The 23,708-nt window shown below is 39.3% G+C and overlaps 1 protein-coding gene across 1 annotated transcript in view; it reads right to left on the minus strand.

The window, feature by feature from the left end:
• Positions 1 to 23,708, minus strand: part of lama5 (laminin, alpha 5) — a gene marked incomplete at its 3' end in the record, with an annotated part of 95,597 nt that overhangs the window by 15,638 nt on the left and 56,251 nt on the right. The window contains exons 30-64 of the mRNA XM_017309445.1: positions 22,453 to 22,669; positions 22,244 to 22,370; positions 21,309 to 21,448; positions 20,903 to 21,018; positions 20,615 to 20,826; positions 19,538 to 19,739; positions 18,606 to 18,750; positions 18,385 to 18,525; positions 17,221 to 17,382; positions 17,037 to 17,144; positions 16,871 to 16,954; positions 16,104 to 16,334; positions 15,849 to 15,962; positions 15,645 to 15,775; positions 15,478 to 15,558; positions 15,179 to 15,393; positions 14,402 to 14,502; positions 13,582 to 13,765; positions 11,260 to 11,400; positions 11,011 to 11,162; positions 9,890 to 10,000; positions 9,492 to 9,603; positions 9,240 to 9,410; positions 8,460 to 8,656; positions 8,264 to 8,380; positions 7,068 to 7,222; positions 6,835 to 6,964; positions 5,551 to 5,653; positions 5,327 to 5,440; positions 4,137 to 4,319; positions 3,011 to 3,153; positions 2,735 to 2,917; positions 2,503 to 2,642; positions 1,198 to 1,354; positions 109 to 245 (exon numbers count right to left, since the gene is read on the minus strand). Coding sequence (XP_017164934.1) covers positions 109 to 245; positions 1,198 to 1,354; positions 2,503 to 2,642; positions 2,735 to 2,917; positions 3,011 to 3,153; positions 4,137 to 4,319; positions 5,327 to 5,440; positions 5,551 to 5,653; positions 6,835 to 6,964; positions 7,068 to 7,222; positions 8,264 to 8,380; positions 8,460 to 8,656; positions 9,240 to 9,410; positions 9,492 to 9,603; positions 9,890 to 10,000; positions 11,011 to 11,162; positions 11,260 to 11,400; positions 13,582 to 13,765; positions 14,402 to 14,502; positions 15,179 to 15,393; positions 15,478 to 15,558; positions 15,645 to 15,775; positions 15,849 to 15,962; positions 16,104 to 16,334; positions 16,871 to 16,954; positions 17,037 to 17,144; positions 17,221 to 17,382; positions 18,385 to 18,525; positions 18,606 to 18,750; positions 19,538 to 19,739; positions 20,615 to 20,826; positions 20,903 to 21,018; positions 21,309 to 21,448; positions 22,244 to 22,370; positions 22,453 to 22,669 — 5,157 coding nt within the window. The remainder of the gene's footprint in view (positions 1 to 108; positions 246 to 1,197; positions 1,355 to 2,502; positions 2,643 to 2,734; positions 2,918 to 3,010; positions 3,154 to 4,136; positions 4,320 to 5,326; positions 5,441 to 5,550; positions 5,654 to 6,834; positions 6,965 to 7,067; positions 7,223 to 8,263; positions 8,381 to 8,459; positions 8,657 to 9,239; positions 9,411 to 9,491; positions 9,604 to 9,889; positions 10,001 to 11,010; positions 11,163 to 11,259; positions 11,401 to 13,581; positions 13,766 to 14,401; positions 14,503 to 15,178; positions 15,394 to 15,477; positions 15,559 to 15,644; positions 15,776 to 15,848; positions 15,963 to 16,103; positions 16,335 to 16,870; positions 16,955 to 17,036; positions 17,145 to 17,220; positions 17,383 to 18,384; positions 18,526 to 18,605; positions 18,751 to 19,537; positions 19,740 to 20,614; positions 20,827 to 20,902; positions 21,019 to 21,308; positions 21,449 to 22,243; positions 22,371 to 22,452; positions 22,670 to 23,708) is intronic.

Here is a 23,708-nt window from a genome sequence, read left to right on the forward strand (position 1 = left end):
TAACAAATGAATATGTTTTGTTTTAAACCATTCCATTGTAGCCCTGGAGGGAAAGCAAACAGAAAAAAACTTAAGCTGCCAAGTACAAAATTACAAACATGGTCTGACCTGCTGCACGGTTTCTCCGTTTTAGTGTTGAGGTTGAAGGCTTTTTCAAAGTTATACAGACTGACTACTTCCTGGTTCAGCAGCTCCAGCTGAATGCAGCCATCAAATCCAGTTGAATTGTTAAATGGGGCAGGAAGCTGAAAGAAAGAAAATAAACACATAATAAGCACTGTATATAAAGAACATCAAGTTTATTTGTGTTTTTTTTATGCTTACAAAATAAAATGGCAGCTTTTTCTTGATAATATTTGATTATCAGATGTCTTACATTTGGAAGGTTTATAATATTAATGCTGCAGCCCTACGGCTGCCCAATATGGCATAAAAGTTAAATCTGTGATTTTTTTCCACACACAATCTGGTCTTAATCAGAAATGAGAGAAAACATTTTCTAAAATGAGCTTTTATTCCAGTCATCCCTTCTGTGAGTTAAGACGGAGTACTAGGTACAGGTTATGAGAATTTTTGTTTAATTACGAGAATATTGTTATAATATAAGCAAAATAAATAAATCTAACAAAATTGGTGACACAAATTTTTTTCTAATATCTTTAAAATGACAGTGGCACAAACAAAATCTTTGCAGAACAAACATAACAAATGTATGACACAAATTTTTGTTAGATTTGTGTAATGTGGGTTGCTGGTTGACCTTTCATGACCTCTGGAAACGTCTTTTAAAATATAGCAGCACAAACAAATTTTTTATTGCACAACCCAATTTTAGCAGAATTGACTGTGAGGGATCAGAGGCTGGTTTACCTCTAACCTTCAAACTTTCATCAATATCTTCAAAAATATTTGCTGAACAAATGTAGGAGTTGATTGACGCCAATTTTGTCTGATTTAAGGAAGGTCGGAAAGCTGTTTGACCTTTCGTGACCTCTGGAAAAGTATTAATATCTTTAAAATGACAGTGGCACAAACAAAAACTTTTGCCGTGCAAATATTTGACATCAACTTTGTTAGTTTTGAAGAGAACTGGGCGGTGACTTTACTCAGGACTTTCAGCGCCGTGTTGCAGCGATCCTTCCTTTTGTAATCGTGAGTTTAACCTGACAATGGCGCCTCTTGGCCCACTTTGCTCACCTGGAAAGAATCTGGGGGTCCACCAACATAGAACACTGTGTTGTTGGTTTGGAGGTTGAGCAGTCCTTTATCACCTTTGCCCTCCCCTTTGGCCTTGAATATCTTTTCATCTTCTTTCACGAAATAAGACATGGACATTTGACCGTACTGGAGAATCCTACATTAAAACAGACGAGGCAGTTACAAGCATTAACTAAATACATGCTCCCTAAGCGTCGAAGTCTGAAAAGCTAAGCACATTTTTAACGTAGGATAAATTAAACTTACAATGTTTTTGAGTTGTTTTTCTAATTGATGTTTCTTTATAACTGTATAATGTTTTTATGGTGTGATTTCATGACTCTGATGGCTACATTTGACAAAAGATGACGTGTATTTCAATAAATTTTGCTGGACAACAAATTGTCCTAGAAATGATTGTGATAAACTATAATATTGTCATTTTGACCCAATTTTCTACTAATACTACAATGATAACGGCATATTAATCCAAGTACATTCTTTCCAACTTTACTTTCTAAAGAACATTTAACACTGGAACTGGAAAACATTTTAAATATCCAAAGTAAATAAATAAAAGAACCAAAACAACAATTAAAATGGATTATAGTTTTACAGCCAAAAAATCTTTTAAAAAAATATCTTTCATTCAGCTTTGACAGGGAAAACAGGCAAAAGTGGCTGGTAGAGGAAACTTCCTACCACCGTCAAATTTTTGCAGCATTTTTCAAAATGTCGGCTTTTCAACGATTGTAAAGGGTAGAATCTCTTTGGCAATTGTCCACAAGTAAATGATCAATCTCATTTTAATTTATCACATCATTAACTGGTAACTTATTGCTGAAATGTGATAAACTGGAGCTCTTTCTCTGACAAAAAACTTTTTGAAATTTGTCAAGTTTTGTTTGCGTTTACAAACTCATTTCTAACTATCAAATGACTTTGTGTCATTTGATAGTTAGAAATCCAAGGGGGAAAAAGAATCACATATGAGGTTCCTCAGGGCTCCATTCTTAGTAAACATATATTCATTAACTACATGCTTACAGTTTCTGAAACATAACGACTCAGTGGTGTGATAAGCTTGTGTGCATGTTTGTTGCCATAAAGTATTTCAGAACATCAAAGCAATTTAAATATTAGTCAAGGTCAACACAAGTAAACACAAAATGTAGTTTTTAGGGGAACAGTATAACGGGAGAAACAATTTAAACCCTTTGTGGTTATCTGATTAATCAATTACTAAAGTAATTGGTAGTTGCAGCCTGACTATAAATCATTGTTAGAAAGGGTTAAAACTCTTACCTATCCAAATCAACACTGTTGAATGTTCCATCAGTTTGGGCATCCTGAGACGATATCACCTTTATAGTTTCTTCTCCAACATTGAAATACCAGCTTAGCTTCTTCCCCTCCAACACCATGCCCAAAAACTCCTTGTTGGACTACAAATACAGCAGACATGATTATAAAAATAACACGCATTTGTCCCTCTTAGTCATAAAATGTCCCTCTGAGTTGCTGTTGTAGGACATACATTTTTATTGCCGAGGAAGAAGACAAACTGTGTGTTTGAATCAGCGGTGGAACGTTTTCTCTGCTTTGGCTGAGATGGGCTGATGTGCAGTTTCATGGAGGTGTATGCAGCCAGGTCCGCCAGGTTAGAAGGAGTACGCACCTGAACGGCCGACTTCCCGTTAAATTTCATGGACACGCTCACCTGGAGGGGAAACAGCCGGTTACCTTTGGAACCAAGTCCAGACTTTGAAGGAATGTGTAGATACTTTTGAGTTTTGGACAGAAAAGTATGCACCTTGTTGACAGTGTTGCGCGCCTCCTCAATGAGCTGCCTGATCCGGTTGATGTTCTCAGAAATGTTTGGCATTTGGACGGAATAATTCTGCAGATCGTCAAGTTTCTTCAGCAACGTCGGGATGTGTTCTTCCAGCTTTTGAACTAAGAATGAAAAAACATTATTTTAGGTAATGTAAGTTTCACAGATATTTGTAAAATTAAAATCAGCAATTTGTCTAGAAGTAGTTGATCGTTAAACTCCTCGTGTTTGCTTAAAACGATTAATTGGATTAATAAAATACATTACATGCTGCAAGTATTTAGCTGCAGATGCATCCTTGCATTTACTGAAGGAATGTTGTCGCCATTTAGGCAATAAAATTTTTATTTTCTTTTTTAAAATAAGAATTGCAATAATTTCTTTTTTCATATTTCAATGTATTTGTAAGTGAAGTTGTTAACTGGATTGTTTTTTTAATCAGATTGATTAATAGAATAATAATTATTTTGTAATCAATAGATTAATCGATTACAAACATAATCATTAGTTGCAGCCTTAGTTTTGTTTCCTTACTAAATCATTTGATTACTGACAGGTTATTTATTGATTCTGGAACTGACTAGGGGATAGGGTACAATAATTTAATTGCAATTGAAGCCTAAATCATTGTGAGATTTTAAGAATACATTTTTATAATAAATGCATCCCTTTCCTTTATATTAAATATTCAATAATGGCTCATTAATTGAGTAAAACAATTTATTATTCATTTCTTACTGAACATTTCTTGTTTTAGAACTAGCATTCTGTTTTTACTCTTACTGGAAACTGGTAAAAAAAAAACATCCTACTGAAAAGGAAAATTGCTGCAAAAATACTACTGGTAATTTTAGTGTTATTCTGTTGTGATAATCTAATGCTATTATGCCATAAAAAAATAGTAAAACTGCTATGGCCTGTTTTGTTTATTATATCTACCTTCAAAAATATTAATTGGTTTTTTATCATTTCTATGATAATTATTAAAAGTAACTGTGGACGATTTGAAGAGCAATTTGCAGCTCCATATGCCATTCCCGATTTATGTAAAGGGGGAAAAAATGACTAAAACCAAGTACTAAAATAATTTTTGCAGTATTCCCACCCGTTTCGCTGGCGTTTATCAGGGCCTTGTTGATGTCATCGCTCGTGGAGTTGGTGTCACCGTAAGCTTGTTGCCATTGGTCCAGTTGCTTTTTAATGGGGAGCAACATGTTGTTGACGTCAGTGGCTGTGCTGTTTGCTTTTATCGCCACAGTTTTTGCTTCATTGATCTCCTGAGTCACATCTGCAAATTAAAAAAAAAAAAAAAAAAGCAAATGAGCAACAAACGTTATTTGGCCTATAATTAATGCTCTGCAAAAAACGTGTACAAAGCAATTTAATACTGAAATATTACATTAACTGGTGATCATGTAAAGTTTAAAAACAATATTTAAAAAAATCTATAAAATGCAAATTGATGGGATAAATGAATTTATACATTAAGTAAAGATTGTTACTGTTTCTTTTTAATTTATCTCAAATTGTTCAGGTGGTTGATTGGTATTTCTGTGTTTTGATTTTGTTCATGTGTTTTAAGGTATTTTGTGATGTATTTTTGTAATTATTAAAAAAGTATGAAAGTGTGATTCATTGTAATATTTGCAGTGCAGACCCCAAGATGAATAATCTAAGTCAGCCGTGTCCAAACTTTCTGTCTTGTGGGCTGAAATTGTGAAGTAAAAAAAAAATTGAGAGCCAGAAAAATGTAATATTTTAAATAAAAACTACTATGGTAATGCTATTTTTACCAATATGGTAATGTAATAGTTTAAACAAATTAAGTAGTAAGATTGTTTTTTGTTTGTCTTTTTGTTTTTAAACTTGTAAACTATGGTAGAGCCAAAACTTAAGGTTTTTAAAAATAAAATTGTATGGCAGAAACAATTAATTGGTTTAACTGTGATGAATCAATTATTGAAATAATTGTCAACTAATTTAGCAATTGATTAATTGTTAACTGGAAGTCTATTTGCTGAAAGAACACACTAAGAGCAGTAATTAAGCCAAAACTAAACCAAAAATATATCCTATTAAGCACATTTTGCTATCAAATTATTAATTGGTTAATCCAATAAATAATCAATAAATAGTTATGTTCCATATCAAACATTCTAAGAGTAACCCGAAGAGCTTATTTTATTCATATTTAACCTGCTGTTGCATCATCCAGTCACAGAGCTTTTCCAATGCATGAAGCCTGATTTAATCTTTGTAATTCCAGAAACGTTTTAAAATGTTTTAAGTGCTTACTTGAAGTGGAGTTGAGACTTTTCTGAATTTCTGCCAAATCCTTCACAGCTTGATCGTGTTTGGCCTTGGCTTTGTTCAGCCGTGTCTGAGCTTCTTCGAGCTCTCTCTTCAGGGCTGTCAAACAGAAAAATCAAGTTTACCACTTCAGATTCTGAAAACTGGGTCATAATTTATAGCAGAAGATGAAAATATATTTAATTTTGATTCAGAAACACTGTATTTACTGTTGTTGAGTTCATCGTTCATCTGTTGGGCCTCTTCATGTAGTTCCATGCTGTGGTTCTTCAGAGCGCTTGCTGACTGTCCAAGATCCTGGTTCTTTATATTCTAAAAGTATTTAAAGGAAAACTAGATATTTACATACTTTTAAAAAGAACCCAAGTATCTTTGTGTAGATGTGTGTGTGTGTACTTGTTATGCTGAATTTTTAGGACCATTATGGTATATTCATCATCAGAGGACTGTTGGTCTTATGGGGACCAACGTTGGGTCCTACTCGAGAATACCCTCATTTTCAGAGTTTACTCAAAAAAAAGTCTCCATCTGGATCAACCATCTGTGCTGCACATAGCCATATGTGTAACAGTCTAGAATTGCAGTTGGGGGTCAAACAAAATTAGACCAAGGGCCGCAAATCGCCCCTGGGCCGCACTTTGGAAACCCTGGGTTAGTCAAACGGTGTGAAAAATGTTTAGGTGCAGTTATGGTTAGGTATAAATTTAGTTACTAAAATGAATGAAAGTTCATTCCCAATATGGGAGTCCTAATATGGAAAGAAATACAATCGTGTGTGTGTGTGTGTTTGTACTTGTTTTGCTGTATTTTTAGGACCTTTTGGATATATTTACTCACCATCTGAGGACCAATGGGTCTTATGAAGACCAAAGTCGAGTAAGAGTAAAAAAATAATATTTGGTAAAAAGGCTACTTAAGTACTGAGTAACTGGTCATAAAATCTGATTTTTAAAATGACCTCATTGGAAAAAAAGTGCTAATCCTGGTATTTTATACACAATATACGCAAACATATTTACAAAATAACAAATTAATGCAGACGAATATTTCAAAATCTATTTTTTCCAATACAAAACTTGGTAATATCTCTATCTCGAAGTACTTCCAGAGTTTACTGTATCTTTGAACCTCAAAATGACACAACAAGCTCAGCAGATGGAAAATATCATTAAAACAGCAAAGCTTGTGTACTAATAAGAATTCTCAATTTAACTGAAACTGTTGGTTTCTGTGTCTTGTATTTTTAGTTAAAATGTGTTTGTTCTTCATTCAGTGAAATAGCCAGAAGCGTTACTTAAGAGTAGCAATATTTCAGGTGAAAGTGTAGGTATGATGTAGTAAAACTACTTTCAAAAAAGTTATTATACGCTTCTGGTTAGATGTATGGTGTAAATTATGTTTTATTTTAGAGTTAGGCATGAATTTAGTTACTAAAATGAAGTTGAAACAAAGTGCTAACATGGAGAAAAATACAAATGTGTGTGTGTGTATACCTGTAGAGTGTCATTTGCAGCCTTCTCAGCCATTTTTGCAGCATGTTCTGCTGCAGTGATATTATTGACAACATTGTTGTAGGCTTTTGTTAAATCCACAGACGGATCCTTCTTGGTCTCTGCGATCAAACTGTAGTAGCAACACATCACAGATTAACGTTGTTTTATTGGAACCATTTACCAATTCTCTGTCTAACAGGGAAGTTTTAGCTGGACACACAGAAGAGCCCTACCTGGTCAAGTTCATGGCTAAGGCATTCAGCAGCTCAGCGTGTTTCTCTGCCTCCTCCACAAGGGGGATTAAGGTGTTGGTTGCAGCAAATGTTTGCACCTTCTTTTTCAAAGGCGACTTGGCGCCATCTAGCTGTGCCGCTAGATGTTCATATTCCTGACAGATACATTTTAGAGGGATAAATTCAGGGTCTGCTCAAGGTATTCAAAACCACTCACAAACAAGCGGTTTGGAACCAAGAACGATCAATCCAATGTTAAGGTTGTAGAACAATGAGGTTTCCAGATGGTTATTTGTTAGAAAAAATACTCTCAACTTACAAAGTTACTCAAGTTTAAATAATGGAATAAATGACTCTCTGAAGTGGTTAGTTCTTCATCTGTCCTTGGATGGTAACTTAAGTTATTTTCACACTTGATAGTCCGGTATACTCGATTCGACTGGGGACCAAAGTTGCAACATTTGTTCCACTGCAGAGTCAAACCAACCAAACTAATCCAAAAACCTGTTCAACTCCTCACCTGTAGGGGCGCTGCACTAAAAACCACTGAAGGAAATGACATGAAAACCTCTGAAGAAGACACTGAGCGCAACCTTTTACTTCAAAAAAGTAAACAAAAATGGAGTAGCATCATATCTTAGTGGTTGTTTCTCTTTTGTCTTTGGTTAAAGACCACAAGTCATATCTCCTGCTAGCGCTAGGCTAACACATTTGCTTTGGTTGCATTTACCCAGAACGGCATGCAGTATAGTCCACTTCTTGCTTTTGGAGTGATCTCTGGTCCGCTTGGTGTTCGCATACGCATTCGAATTACACCAGAGTTCACTTCAACTAAACTGAGACTGAGGTTTACCAGACCTCACTTCTTTGGTCCGGTTACGCGTCCACACCTTCCCAAATTAACTGGACTTTCTAGGCAGTATCCAGTTTAGCTTAGTGACACAGATTGGATATTTTTGGGGGCGATTCTGAAATTCTCAGAGCCACTTTTAAAGTACTAGCTGTGCACAACTGCAATATATCTAAAATGAAATGAATGTAAACATTTTCAGAGTTGGAAAACCTGATAGTTTTTATAGCACTGAACATAATATTCCTGAATCTTGACTACAAATAGCCAATTACATAAAGCTCCCTGTTAGAGCGCATCAAACTACAAGCTCGTTAAATATTTATGTATTTTGATTTCTTCTTACCTCTTTGGACTCCTGCAGCATCTGAACCGCAGTGTTGACTTGAGTGACATCAGCGACGGCCATTTCTAGCGTGTCGTTCACTTCCTTCTGCTTCATTAACAAGTCTTCGATCTTCCTCTGAGGGAAACAGAGACAGCGGACATCAGATGCACTCACTCACACTCACACACAGTCTTTGTTTTATCAGATTTCTCACGTTGTTTTCCTCCAGAGTTTTCTCGTTGACGCTGTTTAGTTCTGCGGCTCTGGCAGTGTTGTTCACAGCTTCGTTCAGAGCGTCTCGCAGGTTTATCATTTCAGAGGTGAAGTGGTGCAAACGGTCCCTGATGGCCTTCGTCAAGTTAACGTTTTCCTGCTGACGGTTTGCCAGCTCCTTGATAACACGATCCAATACTAACACATACATACAGAGGGATTTACTGGACATTCTGTGATAATTTTCACAATATTTAGCTCAAAATGATCAGCTGAAATGATTAATCAAGTTAATTGCAATTAATCGATTCTTTAAAAAATTGCCAACTATTTTAGTAATATATTAATTGTTACCTGGAGCATACAGACTCTAAATAAGGCAATTTGCTAAAAAAAATAAATAAATAACAGCACATTCAGAGCAGTAATTGAACTACTATAATTTTAAATTATATTAAATACACATTTTGGATTTAATATAAAAACAGCTACACCCTGTACAAATGTTTTCCCCAAAACTCCTCAAATGAAAAAAAAAAAAAAAAAGTTACTGAATTTCAGGCAATAAATTCTTTATTTTAAAAAAAAGGATTTGAATTATTTGTTTGAATCTTTTCGTGTATTTTTAATAACTTAGTGGTCAAATGAAAAATATGTAGAATGTGCCAATTTTTCTAATTTGAATAATCGCCACAAAATTAGATAGAAAAATTGATTACTAAAAATAACCATTAGTTACAGCCTTAGTAACTGTGAATAGGGGCTCAGATGATAAACTTACATTTCTCTGTTTCGTTTTTCTCCTTGTCTGCCAGTTTCTTCTGACCCACGCAGCTCCTGTACCTCATCTCCCTCAGTAGGGCCTGAACCTCCCTGATCTTCACCTCCTGCCCCTCCACATCCTGATCGTCCTCCGTTTCGTTTCGGGACTGGTTCGCCAAGCGCAGCGTTGCTGCAGACAGAATCAGACGATTGTCAAACAGTCCACCGCCGCCTGCGGCCGTGTTTGGGGATAAACAGGCGTTTCTCTCACCGTTTATGTCCATGCTGATGTTGTTAATGAATCTCAGCAGATCTTCTGCCTTGTTGTGGGTGTGGGAGGTACTGTCCTCCAGCAGACCGACCCGGCCTGTCATTACTCCTGACTGAAAACACCACAGAATTTTACGACTGCGAATTAGGGCCATTGTAGATATAAAAATAAATAAATAATGAGTAAATTTTTGCTAAAAAAAAAGTTGCCAAAATTTTTTGATTAATCTGACTTTATTATCTAAAGGAAAACGAAATGTGGAGCTGTTTATTCTCAGAAACTTACAATAAAAATATGAAAACAACTTAAACTTAAAATGTTTTAATTTGCCAAATCATCAAGACTATAATTTAAGTAATATTGACTGAACATGAGGCTTGAATGTGTGTGTTTCTGACCTTTCTGTGCAAATCATCAATGTCAGCTTTGATGGTCGCGATGTCCATGTCCAGCATGTCGGCCCGACTCCTGCTTTCGTCCAGTGTGTTGTTGTAGCTCTCGATGGCGCGCTGGAATCCAGATATTTAAATTAAACACCAAAAACACACAAACAGCCAAACCTGTTGATTTGGCTGTTTGTGTGTACTCGGTTCGACTGCGGACCAAAGCTGCAACATTTGTTCCACTGCAGAGCCAAACATGCTCAGTGTGTTGATCTCACACTGAGCATGTTGCAACAAGCCAACCTTTAATTAGAAACATTATTAGAGAGCCCACCTTTATGAACTGATTTAAAAATCAGCAACATTAAAAAAAACAAAAAAACTAATGCGCTACCATGCTTAGCTGCAGGTTTCAAAAGACAAGGGCTGCAAAGAATTGACTTACGATAGATTATCGATTAGATTAAAATTAGTTACAATCGATTAACTAATATCGCCTGCTTAGACTGTCTTTTAGTGTTGTAGTTTGGTCTCCATCCAGGAGAGGGCGCTGCTGGTCATCCTTAAACTGAGCTAGATGATAACAGGATTAAAGATGGCGGCCATCCATACCACAACGGGAAAGAGAAACGACCCAAACAGAGTCTGGTGTGGGATGAAAAATGCACTGCATGTAGTTTTGTTTTGAAATATAAACACTCAACAACCTCCTTAAATTATCACCTTAATAGCGCTGCATGATGGAGCAGCGTCAACTTCTCAACCAAAACTTACTGAACTGCTACAAAGACGAGGATGTGATGATGACAGAAAAGCAAAAGCTATAAAACAAAAAAAATTTGCCAATAAGTACAGTTGATTTTGAGGGCTTTCCAAGTTTAACAATGTGAGAAAAATAAAATTTTCTTTTCATTCAGTCAGAATAAAAGCCATAAAACAATTCCCTCAAAGTTTGGAGACATTTTACCCAGGATGCATGTTTGGTCTGGTAGCAATATTTGATTAAACTTCTGAGATTCAGTATCTTCATTCAGCTCCATCGTGAAACACGATGATCAGTTCATCATCGTGTTTCACACCAAACACACGTTGCAGCTCTTTGAAGCGAATGTTTTGGTTTGTGCATTTAAACTCACAGCGACGTCCTGTATGGACGTGTTGAGACTGACGAGTTGAGCCCAGGCCATCGAGCTGGTGTTGAGGTTCCTCAGCTGCTGCGACACGGAGCTGAAGTCGCCGTCCAATCTCTCCAGATCTTCCAGCAGCACGATGACGCAGCTGTCACACACTGAGTGTCCACACACACACACCCACAGGACGCCCTCTGTCAGTGATTAACCCTCCGGTTTCCATCCTCGGTCTGCAGGTATGTGTGATTTACTCACCTTCACAGTGCATGCCGTGCCGGTCCTCCACAGGGATGCTGTACCTTTCCAAGCAGGCGTCACACTGTCTCCCCGTCATCCCGTTTGGACAGCGGCACTCACCGGTCCGGGGGTCACAGCGGCCTCTGTTACAGTCACACCCTAGAATGACCCACAGATCAGTTCAATCAACCAATCAAATTTAAACACATTTCAGCCAGTGTTGTGGTCAAGACCACCTAACCCGAGACCAAGACAAGACTAAGACCAGAGTGTATCGAGACCGAGACAAGACCAAGACTTTTAGGGTCCGAGACCAAGACCGAGGGAAGTCAAGACCGAGTCAAGACCAAGACCAGCACCCCACGCTACATGATACGATAAAATGTGAAATATGACCAAAATTACTTCTCAAATTGATCTAAAAGATCCATATTCCCATAAAAACACCTAGATATTAAATACTTAATAAATTTTAGCAATATTAAAAGCAGAACAAACTCTTTGTTTTGCTTTGGTTCCATCTCTGTGCTACAATCAGCGGTGGTCTCGTGCCATCCCGAAAAAGATAACGACCTGGGTGTTTGCCCATATTGCTCATGTCAAAAACCATCACTGTCTGCACCATTAAACATAGCAATTGAGGCAATGCCCCACGGTAAATAACGCTCAACTATGAACACTGACCAAGGAGCAACAAGCAAGCAGTAACCAAGCACAATGCGCTCACTGTGACTGTTCTCACCCTCTCTTCTTCTACATGAAGCGAGGCAGTCTGACACCATGGCACACATTACAGCTGTCAATTTGAACAAAAACAATGAAAGAGTAATGGGCATGCTCTTTCGTTCTTGTGTTTTGTTTATTTGTTAATAAAAAAAATATCAATGTACATAATTAAATAAAATCATCATAGCTACTGCAGTGTACGCAGAACATTACAAGAACAAAGAACGGTGTTCTGTCAGGTCAGCATACGCTTTGCACGAACTCACGGCTATATCTGTCAGTCATTACCATATAATTTTATTTAATCAGCAACATAGAATCATGACGTAGATCATCATACACTTTGTTATCAACATATGTATGGCATCTTGTATGGCGGTTAAGTAGGTTAATGAGTTTTACACAGCATGGGTTGTAGTTGACTGCAGTTGCAGCTAGACCCTGCTTTAAATACACTTTGAAACCACGACAACGCATGTATATCTATAGAGTTATTATTGAAAACAATTTAATGACTTATTTTCATCATAACTTGTTGCGTATGGTGAACTGACCAACTCCTCTGACAGTCGGACTTATTAATGTGCATGCACAGGCCTGGTACTCACTGCATGTATGCTATTCTGACAGCGTATGGTAATCTGATAGAACAACGGCTCTCAGTGACACTCCAGTCCTATCTAATAAGTAAAAAGCAGTGCAGAAGAACCAGACTGTTCTTGAATGTTACATCACTATATTGCAGACTTTTGGACACAGCGTTGTCCCATATTTGCGACAAGTCAGTCAACACCTCCGCACAATAATTCAGGCAGCGAGTGACTTTTTTTTATCACAAATGCTTATGTGTCTCTGTTCAGCTAGCTTTTCTCAGAGCCGCGTGCGAGTGAAAGGTGGAGAGGGGAGTGGAGGGGAAGAAACAGAAACACGCAATTGCTTGGTTTTTAATTGGTGCATTTTGCATCCACTGAAAACAAAGATATTAACAAATAAACTGGACAGTATGCTGTACGTTTAGTGATATTTTCACAGTTGCGGTCTTGACCGGTCTTGAAATAAAATGCCGAGTCCTCAGCGCCGAGACCGAGACAAGACCGAGACCAAATGCGGTCTAGTCCGAGACAAGACCAAGACCATCAAAAAAATGGTCCCGAGACCAAGACCGATCTCGAGTACTAAAACACTGATTTCACCAACAAGACAGTTAAAAGTGCTTTACATCATAAACAACAGAAAAATCGACAACTGAAGCATTACATTTTGTGGTCATCAAAACGTTGGTCAGTGTTTCATTTATGATGTTTCAAAAACAGCTCTAAGCAGGTGCTGCTTGTCTAGATTTAGAGTTTCAGCTGTTTGTGGTGCATAGAAGCTGGATGCTGCTTCTCCATGTTTGGTTCTGGATGCAGAGCAAACCAGAACCAGAAGTGTAATAGCACAATAATTCCATCCAAGCAGCCTTGGACCTAGCATAGATACGACAATGTTTGTGATAAAGTGGAATAAAATGGTCAAAAAGCCAAAACACTCCCATCAAGGAGTCAGTCAGCTGCTGCAACTAAAGCAGAAACAGTGACGTATGACAGTAATGTTAGCCCAGGTGTGCACACTCACTCTTGCAGCCGTCCGGTCCGTAGTCCCAGTGTCCGGGAGCGCACTGCCTGCAGTTCGGCCCGTTGACCCCAGGCTGGCAGGCGCACTGACCGCTCTGAGGGTTACACGGCTGGACGAGCGCCGCCGAGGCCTCGCACTCACACTGACGACAGCCGGAGCACAAGTTGAAGCCGAACGACCCGTCCTTAGAACAACAACACAACCAGATGAAGGCGGGATGGAAAGTTACGCAAACATTTTCCTTGTTCATCAGTTTTCTGAACAAGAGACACAACAAAACACATTTTACCAGATATTTTTGTCTAATTTCTTGTGCAAACATGTTATCACACTTGAAATCAGACAAAACTAACTATGAACTTGTTTTAAGTCAACAATTCTCAAATATTTAATAAAAATCCTAGTTCCACTGGCAGATTATTTTCCCTTATGACAAGACATTTTCTCACATTATCAGTGAAAGAATCTGTCAGTGGACTTAGTACTTTTACTTGATCAATATCCAAGAATTATTGATTTAAAACAAGCTCCTATATTTTGCTGAAAAGTCACCTCTAAGCTAGTTTTGTCTTATAGTGTACTTAGACATTTGCACAAGAAAAATGGTAAGATGTTGTGTTTTTGCAGTACAGAGGCAAACAATGGGCGCTGATAGAAAGTGACATTGTGTTTAAACACCGTCACTTAGAAGATAGTTCCCATTTTTTACTTGTTCAGAGCAAAGTAACCCGACTTAGTGAGGAAACAGAAAGTGTTAAAATTCATAGACTACACTGTAAAATCCACAGAAAATGGTCAAAATCTTAAAACTGGATCCTACCTGGCAGCGGTCACAGAGCGGTCCGGTGACTCTGGGTTTACAGCGACACTGTCCCGTGTGTGCGTTGCAGGATTCGGTTCCACATGGAGAACAGTTGCATCCTGCATCACAAAAGAAGTCATTTTCTCTTAACTGTGTAATTTTTTGTGCTGTGCTTGTTGCTGCCTCTTGGCCAAAACTCATGTAGGCTGATAGGAAACAGACGTAAGAGTCCAGCGTGCTTCGTCTATCGAAGGACCTGCGCAGTGATAGAAAATTACCCCGACTGGTTGAGAATTCCCCCCACACATTATATGACAAACTTCAATAAGAAAATCCCAGTTTGGCATGAAATGTTTTTTGTTTTAGAGATTTCTGTTATTGTTGGCTTGATTAAAGCAGACAGATACCGAGTCCTCTGTATCTGTAAAGTAATTTGGGCTCATGACATATTGGTGCCCAGCGTGGGGCTCGAACATGCGACCCTGAGATTAAAAGTCTCATGCGCTCCTGATTAAGCTAGCCTGTCTGCAGGCCTGACTAAAGCAGGAAGATACTGAGTCCTTTCTGCTTTATTTACAAAAATAATAAATCACAAATTCTGTGATTTTTCACACCCAACCCTCAACAAATTGGCGCCCAACGTGGCGCTCAACATGCGACCCCGAGATTAAAATATTCACGCCCTACCAACTGAGCTAGCCTTTAAAACAGACAGATACTGAGTCCTGCATGATGATTCGTTTCCAGAGAAAAGTAAGTCGTTTGGATTGTGTGTTAGCCTGAAGCTGAACTCACTGGTGCAGTTTTTGGCGTGTATCGCGTCTCCATGGTAACCAGGAGCGCAGATGTCGCAGTGGGGTCCTGCCGTGTTGTGCATGCAGCTGAGGCATTCTCCAGTCAGAGGGTGACAGTCGGTGAACAGCATGTTGGGGTCCGTGTTGCCATTGCAGTGGCACGGCTGGCACCTGCTGCCCAGAACCATGGGGTTGCCGTAGAAACCAGGGGCGCACCTGAGTAACAGGGCACAAAGTTACAAACGAGAAAGAACCCGGAGCGTGTGTTTTCCCGCTGCTTTAAGGAGAAGTTATGATCACCTCTCACAGTTTGGTCCAGCATAGCCGTGCATGCACAGACACTGCATCCTGTCACTCCTCTGCACGCAGCCCTCTGCAAAGCTGCACACAGGTAGAGCAGGATGAGTTCCTGGAAAACTCAGTAAGAGTGAAAAAACAGCAGCTTAGAGTGTAAAAGGAAGGCTGACTTGTTGGATGGAGCCCTGAGCGGACAGGGACAACTGGAGCAGGACACGGCCTGTCCGTCCAGGCTATTGTTGCTGAGGAACCCTCCCCTGCAGCTCTCACAGTGGTCTCCAATTGTATTGTGCTGACAACTCTGGAAAGCATGTAGAGTGGAGTTTAGAGTATAAAGGAGTCAAAAAGCTTTGAGAAAGGTCAGTGAAACTCACCAGACAGATTCCAGATCCATCCAAACACTGGTCCGAATGTCCGTTACAGTTACAGGGAACACATTTTCCCAGGAAGAGTCCAATGGTGTCTCTGTAGTAACCTGGAGCACATTTCTACAGGCAGAAAGGAACATCAAGCATCTAGGAAACGTTTAAGCTTAAGTTCGCAGAGTTGAATACAAGGAAAAAAAAAGACTTCTTGGACAATCTACGTAGGACAGAAATCGTTTTCTGACATCCAGTCCAGTGCCTCACCTGACAAGAGTCTCCCCGGTAATTGGCCGGACACATGCAGATTTCCACATTGTTAGCATGGCGACCTGAGGTCAGGTCCGCCGCTCCCTCCAACACGGCACCATGGAGCGACACGGAGTGGGCCGACTGAGAGTGAAGGGCTCGGATTTGCAGAGACTCCAGGTTGACCAAAACCATCATCAACTCCTCCCGAGAGACAGGGTTGCCAGTCCGAGAATGACGGAAGCTTCCCTGTAAAGACAGGAAAAACAGAAGAAGAAGAAGATGAAGGGGTTTAGAGTCATCTCTATGCAGTTCCCCAACACATGGAGGAACTGTGGGGATATTAGATCCTAGAAACAGAAGCATAAGGGGTTTAAAAACGACTATATTAGCTTTACTGAACATCAGGGCTGCATTGGTCACAACAGATTACAACATACTGACTGACAGACAAAACTAGAGCGAATAACTCTCTGTGGTAAATGGCCTGTATCTGCATGGCTCTTTAAGTCCAAAGCATTCAGTCATTACATTCAATCATTGACCCATTCACATGTAAATTAGATCAAATCTTTCAATCTTCTGTCAGTTAGCAAGTTAATATGAGCAAACGAGGATCGCATGTGGGGTTCCTCATTCTGGGACAATTTTTATTCAAAATCTAAACGACTCAACATGGATTCAGATCAAAGGTTTAACAACCACATAAAGCCTAATGCAACTTAAAAACAATGCAAGCCCTGTTTTTGTCTATTTATTAGATTTCTTTTACTTGGTGGCTTTACCTCAACTATGTGAACAATTCCCAGGTGAGGGTCTTCAGGCGCCGAGTATTCTCTCTCCATAAACACCAGGGTCATCTGGTTCCCCTGCAGGCCACAGGAACAAACACAGACATTAATTAATGTGCCGTTTGGATGCTGCAGTCCAACCCGGTTGGGTGTTTCGCACCTTGAGAATAATGTCGGGTCGGGAGGCTTCAGCCGGCAGAGGCAGAGCGTCTCCTCTCATGGTCTGGGTGTGAAGTCGGTACCGCAGGGAACCGCCGTAAGACGAAACCTGGAGGAACGAGAAGTAAAAAACTAAAATGAAACAAGTTAATTCAACTGATTTAAACTGGACAGTCTACTGGTACCTTGTCTCCCAGGTACGTCTTGGGTGCGTGCCAGTGGAGGTCCTGGTAGACATCAGGCACATCACTGAGGTCGGCCTCTGTGAGATCCTGATCAGGATACACCGTCACGGGTACTTCCTGTCTGTCTGCCCCGAGGAGCACCCAGCCCTCCATGTCCATGATCTGCAAAACACAGAAATAACCCAGGAGAAAACTTAACAACACCTACACACCTGAAATAAATCAAAGTCTACCAGGACTCAGAGAAAAGATGCATCTAAAGGTTGCAGGATGGAAACTCTGCCAGACTGGAAACACCTGATCTATTCAACGTTTCCACAAAAGAAAAGAAAATATGTGGAAAGATACAGGAACAAAATGGATTGACCCATATGAGACGGAGAAGGAAAATGTTTCAGCTGATGTGGACAAGCTTCCTCTGACCTCTCTACCTGGTGAACAGGAAGAGAGCGTACAACATGGAGGAGCTTCACGGCCTGACATCCATGAACGGACACAATTAATGTTTGAGCAATTTGTAAAGGACGTACAAACTCTGTGAATAACAAGGTTCTGGTGACTGGCAGAGTAAATACATCTAGTAGCAAACATGTAGGCTACATGTCCGCCTTAGCTACATAGCTAAGAAGTAAGCTAAGCTAATTTTCAGCAGATAAGTAATACGATACATATCACTGATATTTATCTTAGTATTACACAGAGGAGAGGAGAGTACTCAGAAATTGTTACCAAGTCATAGTTGTAATAAACTTATATGGTTTATAAGTTAGGAACGAGGCGAGAGATAATTTTAAGCTTGCATTTGTTGTTATCAGAGAAACTGCCTACCAAGATGGCCGTCAGTTACAACGTTTACGGATGTGCGAGAACGATGAATCAGTTCTATCCGGATGTGACTGACGTAAGGCAATCCTGCCATAGTTCCTCTAAAATGTGAATGTTGATGCCAAACAGGACAGCCAATAATCAATAAATTAAACCGAAGATGTCATCTGACAGAAGGCTGCAGGTCTGAGGGGAACGCTGGAACAGCGGGAGTGAAACCAGCATCTTCAGAAAGAAGAACCGGATCCTGCTTCTTATCTCCTGTTAGCTACATGACAGCTGGTTGGCAAAAACGCCTCGTTTCAGCTGATCCCGGATCAGGACGTAAATCTTTTGCACCTCTATCCGTCTTTTGTCCGAGCTTTGGCAGCGGTCGGTGGCCCCGAAGCAGAAGCAGCTGGTGCATCCTTTCGGGTTGGTAGGGTCCAGGTGGAAGGTACCGATCCTGCACTGGTCGCATCGGGAGCCCTGGACGTTCTCCTACACACACACACACTTTGAGCTGCTCAAACTGGTGGCAGTGCCTGAAAGGAGGTGAGAGTTTTGGGTGTTTCTCCAACCTTGCAGAGACATCGTCCTGTGAAGGAGTCGCACACTTCCTCCTCGGTTCCCGCCTCGTTGCAGTCGCATGGCCTGCAGTTGGGGTAACCATAGAAACCGGGCGCGCAGCGGTCACACTGCCGGCCAACTATGTTGTTCCTGCATCTGGAAACACAGATTTTTTTAAATTAAAGATAATCCTTCAGCCGTCAGACTCTTTGGATGCTGGCGTGTCTGTCTGGTTTTCTTAATTCTCTAGAAAAAAATTTAAATTTTCAGCTACTTTTTGCTTTTACTTGAGTAAAATTATGTTGAAGTAGTGCTACTCTTACTAAAGTATAAATTTGGGGTATTGTGTGCCTGATTGTAGATAGGAGTAAATTTCTTCCAAAAATTTCAGAAATATTGAGATTAATCAAAAAATATTTTAGAAAAAAATTCTCCCAAAAAAAAAAAAAAAGAGAAAAAAAATCTAAATCTTGCAAAAAAAAATTCCAATTTTTTAAAATGTTTTTTTTTCTAGAATATTTCTGAGATTAATATGAAAATTTCGTTTTTTCTAACAAAATTTTGGACTTTTCAAGCAGAAATTTTAATTTTTTTCTTTCTTTTTTTTATAAGTAACTTCAAAGGAACATATAGGATCTTGTATTACTCACATAAATCCTTAATACTGATAAAGTATTAGTACTTTGAAAATACTTTTACTCTTAAATCAAGACATTTTTTCTGTTATAAGTGAAAAAAAAATTTGCCAGCATAAAGTAATTATAAACTTAAATCAAGTCTCTACCTCTTGCTTATAAGTTAGTTTTGTCTTATTTCAATATTTGCATTATAAACTAGGCCAAAAATATTTGGCAAGATAATTTTTCCAGAATCCATTTCCTTTCCACTCCCCATAAATGGAAGTCTGGACATCTGATAAAAACGGTGAAGGATTTAAATTGACCTGCACTGCCCGCTGTCCGTGTCGCAGCTGACGTCAGGAGAGACGATGCCGGGCCGAGAGCAGTTGCAGATCTCACATCCCACCACCGGGTGGCAGCCAAACGTCTGCGGCTCGCACTGGATGCACTCGGGCCGCAGAGTCCGGGGCGGACAGATGCAATCCCCGGTGACCGGCTCACACAGCCGCGTGCCGCAGCTACAGGCTGCGGGGGGAGAGACGACAGCGAGAGGAAATGTCCTTCACAACAATGCAATGAAATGAAATGTACACATGCGAACATGGAAGATATGCTAAAGTATTTATTTCCACCTGAAGCAAATTTTTATAATCATAATTCATCAAATTACTTTTGTTTTTATTTACATAGAAAACTAAGCAAACTGTTAATTCTTATTGAATTGAATAATTTAAACCTTGTTGGCAAGCTAAATATGTAGCTCTAAACTAAATATTTATCTTCAAACTAAATATTTTGTATGTGATCAAACTAAATTGCAAACAAAATTTTTAGAATGATGCTAAATATTTAGTTTGCTAGTCCCGTCCACTAGTTTGCTATTTAGTTTGCTAAATATTTAGTTTGAAGATAAATATTTAGGTAGCAAAACATATTTACCAAGCAAGCTAAATATGTAGCTTCAGATTAAATATTTTGTTTGCTAATTAAATGTGTAGTTTGGAGCTACAGTAAATATTTAGTTAGCCGGCTAACTTAATAGATATTTAGTTAACTAAATAAATATCTAGCTAAACTAAATATTTATTCCAGAGCTAAATATTCAGTTTGGAACTAAATACTTTATTTAGCTTGCACACTAAATATTTTGTTAGCAAGCTAAATACTTAGCTTTACACTAACTATTTAGTTTGACAATATTTAGTTTTTATCTAAACATTTAGCTTGCTTATTAAATATTTAGTTGGAAGCTAACTTTTATGAATGGATGGAATAGATGATAGCCTTTGATTCTAAATATTTGTATTAAATACGCTAATGTGAAACATGCAGTCAGTTTGTATTTTAAGCTCAGGACTAAATCTTTCACCGATTCTGGACCTGACAGCAACTGGACTCACGCCTGCAGTTGGGAAACCCCCAGTAGCCCGTGGCGCACATGGAGCAGTCCCGTCCAATCACGTTGGGCCGGCACCGGCACTGACCGCCGAACGGCTCGCAGGCGTCGCTCTCGGCTCCGACCTCGTGACACGCGCAGGGCATGGCGCCGTTGTTGAAAAACGCCGACAGCGACACCGCCGAGCTGAGGCAGAACGGCGAGGCGGCGGCGGGACTGCAGCGGAAACGTTGACCACGTCAGTGAAGCAGCAAGACATGAAATAAAACATTTCCCTGCTTGGGCCACTGACTTCACAGAGAAGCTGTTCTGTCCACAGTTGCTGATGAAGTCGTACGATTTGTCCAGAGGTTCTTCGTTCAGGTAGCTGGAGCTGTAGCTCCGCTCAGGAACCACGAGAACGTAATCCTGTCGAGACATTAAACGGGAATTCACTCCTTCACATTACTGACCGACAGGGTCAGGCAGTAACTAGTTACATTCAGCTGAGTAACGTTTTTTTAGTCTTATTTTACAGACCGTTTCATTACGGAGGTCAAAAAGTGCCAAAATTGAACCTGCAACTACTCTGAAGATATTTGATTATATGAGTTGGAACAGATTCAGACCAGAGTTGGGTAGCTCAGTCTCATATTTTCTGCGTATTTTGGAAGAACAGAATCAATTTGATCATCTGAGAAGCGAAAGGAAAACCTCACCAGCCACAAAGTTCTGCCTGCAGGAATCTGAACGGTGAGGAAAACGTCGTGGTGGGTCACATCCAGCATGATCTGGTTCTCCGAAACCAGAACGTTCCTGCAGCCGTAAGCATGGGGGCAGAACGAGGCGTTGGTCTGGCCTGACACACACACACACACACACACACACACACACACACACACACACACACACACACACACACACACACACACACACACAGAATCAGAGTCGGTTGGAGCTCCGTACGACTGCATTCTATGGATGCATAGAGTACAGAGATGTTTACATTCTAAATATTAGCTGCATCCTGTGCAACTAATGATCAAGCTAAAGGAATATTGTGTTGTTGCATTTTAGGCGATAAAATGTTTATTTTCTAATGTATTAATATTTTTAATATTGTGTGAAATACGTCTAAGTGGTAAAATGAAAAATCTGAGGAATTTATTTTTATCTGATTAATCATCAGGATACTCATACATAATATTTTCATTTAATTATTATTTTGTAAGTATATGATTTTTTGTGTAATTTTTTAAAAATCAGGATTGATTTGTACACCAAAGGAATGCTATTTTATTACATTTTAAGGAAATTAAATGTTCCTTTCCCTTTTTAAAATGAGTTGAGTTATTTAATTGCATTTTTAGGAATCTTTAATATTGCATAAAATAAGCTTAACTGATTTAATTAAAAAATCAAGATGATGTAGATTTTTTAAAAATCCAATTAATCAATTAAATAATAATAGCTGACACAGTACTGCTACAATAATACAAAAAGTAAAATAATAGTTAGCTGCAGTCCTAACATTCTTATTCAATTGTTATATTTTTAAAAATCAATTTTCAGTTTCAGTGATTTTTTTTGGTCAAAAGAGAAAAATTTAGTTGATTTGTAAAAGGTGTGAGATATTTTTTACAGTGTTTGTTACCCTGCCAGATGACGCCTCCATTGATGAAAACCTGGACTGGATATGTGGGATGAAGAGGCTGGTGAAAATGGAGGATGAAGACGTAACGGCCGAGAGCATGGAGGCGAGCCGAGTACACCGCTGCATTCTGGGTAGCGGAGACGCAACGGGAAACTTAAACAGGAAGTAACTGTAAAATGACCGTCTGTGCAAATCAGCAGCTTTCAAACCTGCAGCGAGTCCAAGCGCATGTGGAGGCTGCTGTCGGCTCCGAACGGCGGCCGGACGTCTCCCATCCAGACCGGCTCGTCTCTCAGGGTGGGGACGAGCGGCGGGGCGGCGGCGGGGGACGCCTGGACCGGAGCGTCCTCAGTGGACGAGCTCTGGCCCTCCTTCAGGACCAGAGAGTCGGACGGCGTCTGGAAGCGGGACGGGACGCAGGAGGAGCTGCGACGGACACCAATCACAACGTGAGGCCATCATTTCTGCAGCTGCGTTTTCGTCACAAAGTCACACAGATTTTTGTCGAAATTCTGCCGATATTGAAAAAACGTAGTTTTGCGATCGCAGCGTTTCCATTAAAAATCGCACGTCAAGAAGATTGTTCACGCGATCAGTCATTAACGGTGACATATTCCCATTTCTCCTGCCTTTTATAGTAATTCTGTTTAAGTTTCTATGTTTAATATTTTTATATTTATTGTCAAATTAATTAAGTCATTAGGTAACACTTTACTTGAAGGGCTGTGACTGACATGACACTGTCATGAACATGAACGAGTCTTTATGAATGTTTATGTTGTCATGAAGTGTCATTTGGTAAATAATGACACTTTTAATGCAAAGATGCTCTAAAAGTTGCATTGAAAATCCATTAAAATGACAACTTTGCATTAAATAATCATAATTTATAAAATCATGCAAAGTTTGCACTTCTAATGCAACTTTTACAGCAACTTTGCATTAAAAGTGTCATTATTTACCGAATGACGCTTCATGACAACATAAACATTCATAAAGACTCGTTCATGTTCATGACAGTATGATGTCAGTCTTATGACACCCCTTCAAATAAAGCGTTAGTCATTTTAACCTTATTTATTTTTAGCAAGACAACAGAAGGAACAACAGATGAAAAACAAGCTTCTGGCGAATTCAGTTAATTAACGTTCTGACCAACCTGTGTTTACCTGAGTAATCTGAGTTTACCTGTGTAATCTGAGTTTACCTGTGTAATCTGAGTTTACCTGTGTAATCTGTGTTTACCTGTGTAATCTGAGTTTACCTGTGTAATCTGTGTTTACCTGTGTAATCTGTGTTTACCTGTGTCTACCTGTGTTTACCTGTGTAATCTGTGCTTACTTGTGTAATCTGTGTTTACCTGTGTAATTTGTGTTTACCTGTATAATCTGTGTTTACCTGTATAATCTGAGTTTACCTGTGTAATCTGTGCTTACCTGTATAATCTGTGTTTACCTGTATAATC

The sequence above is a fragment of the Poecilia reticulata genome, linkage group LG2, assembly GCF_000633615.1.
Source record: "Poecilia reticulata strain Guanapo linkage group LG2, Guppy_female_1.0+MT, whole genome shotgun sequence".
Classification (NCBI taxonomy): domain Eukaryota; kingdom Metazoa; phylum Chordata; class Actinopteri; order Cyprinodontiformes; family Poeciliidae; genus Poecilia; species Poecilia reticulata.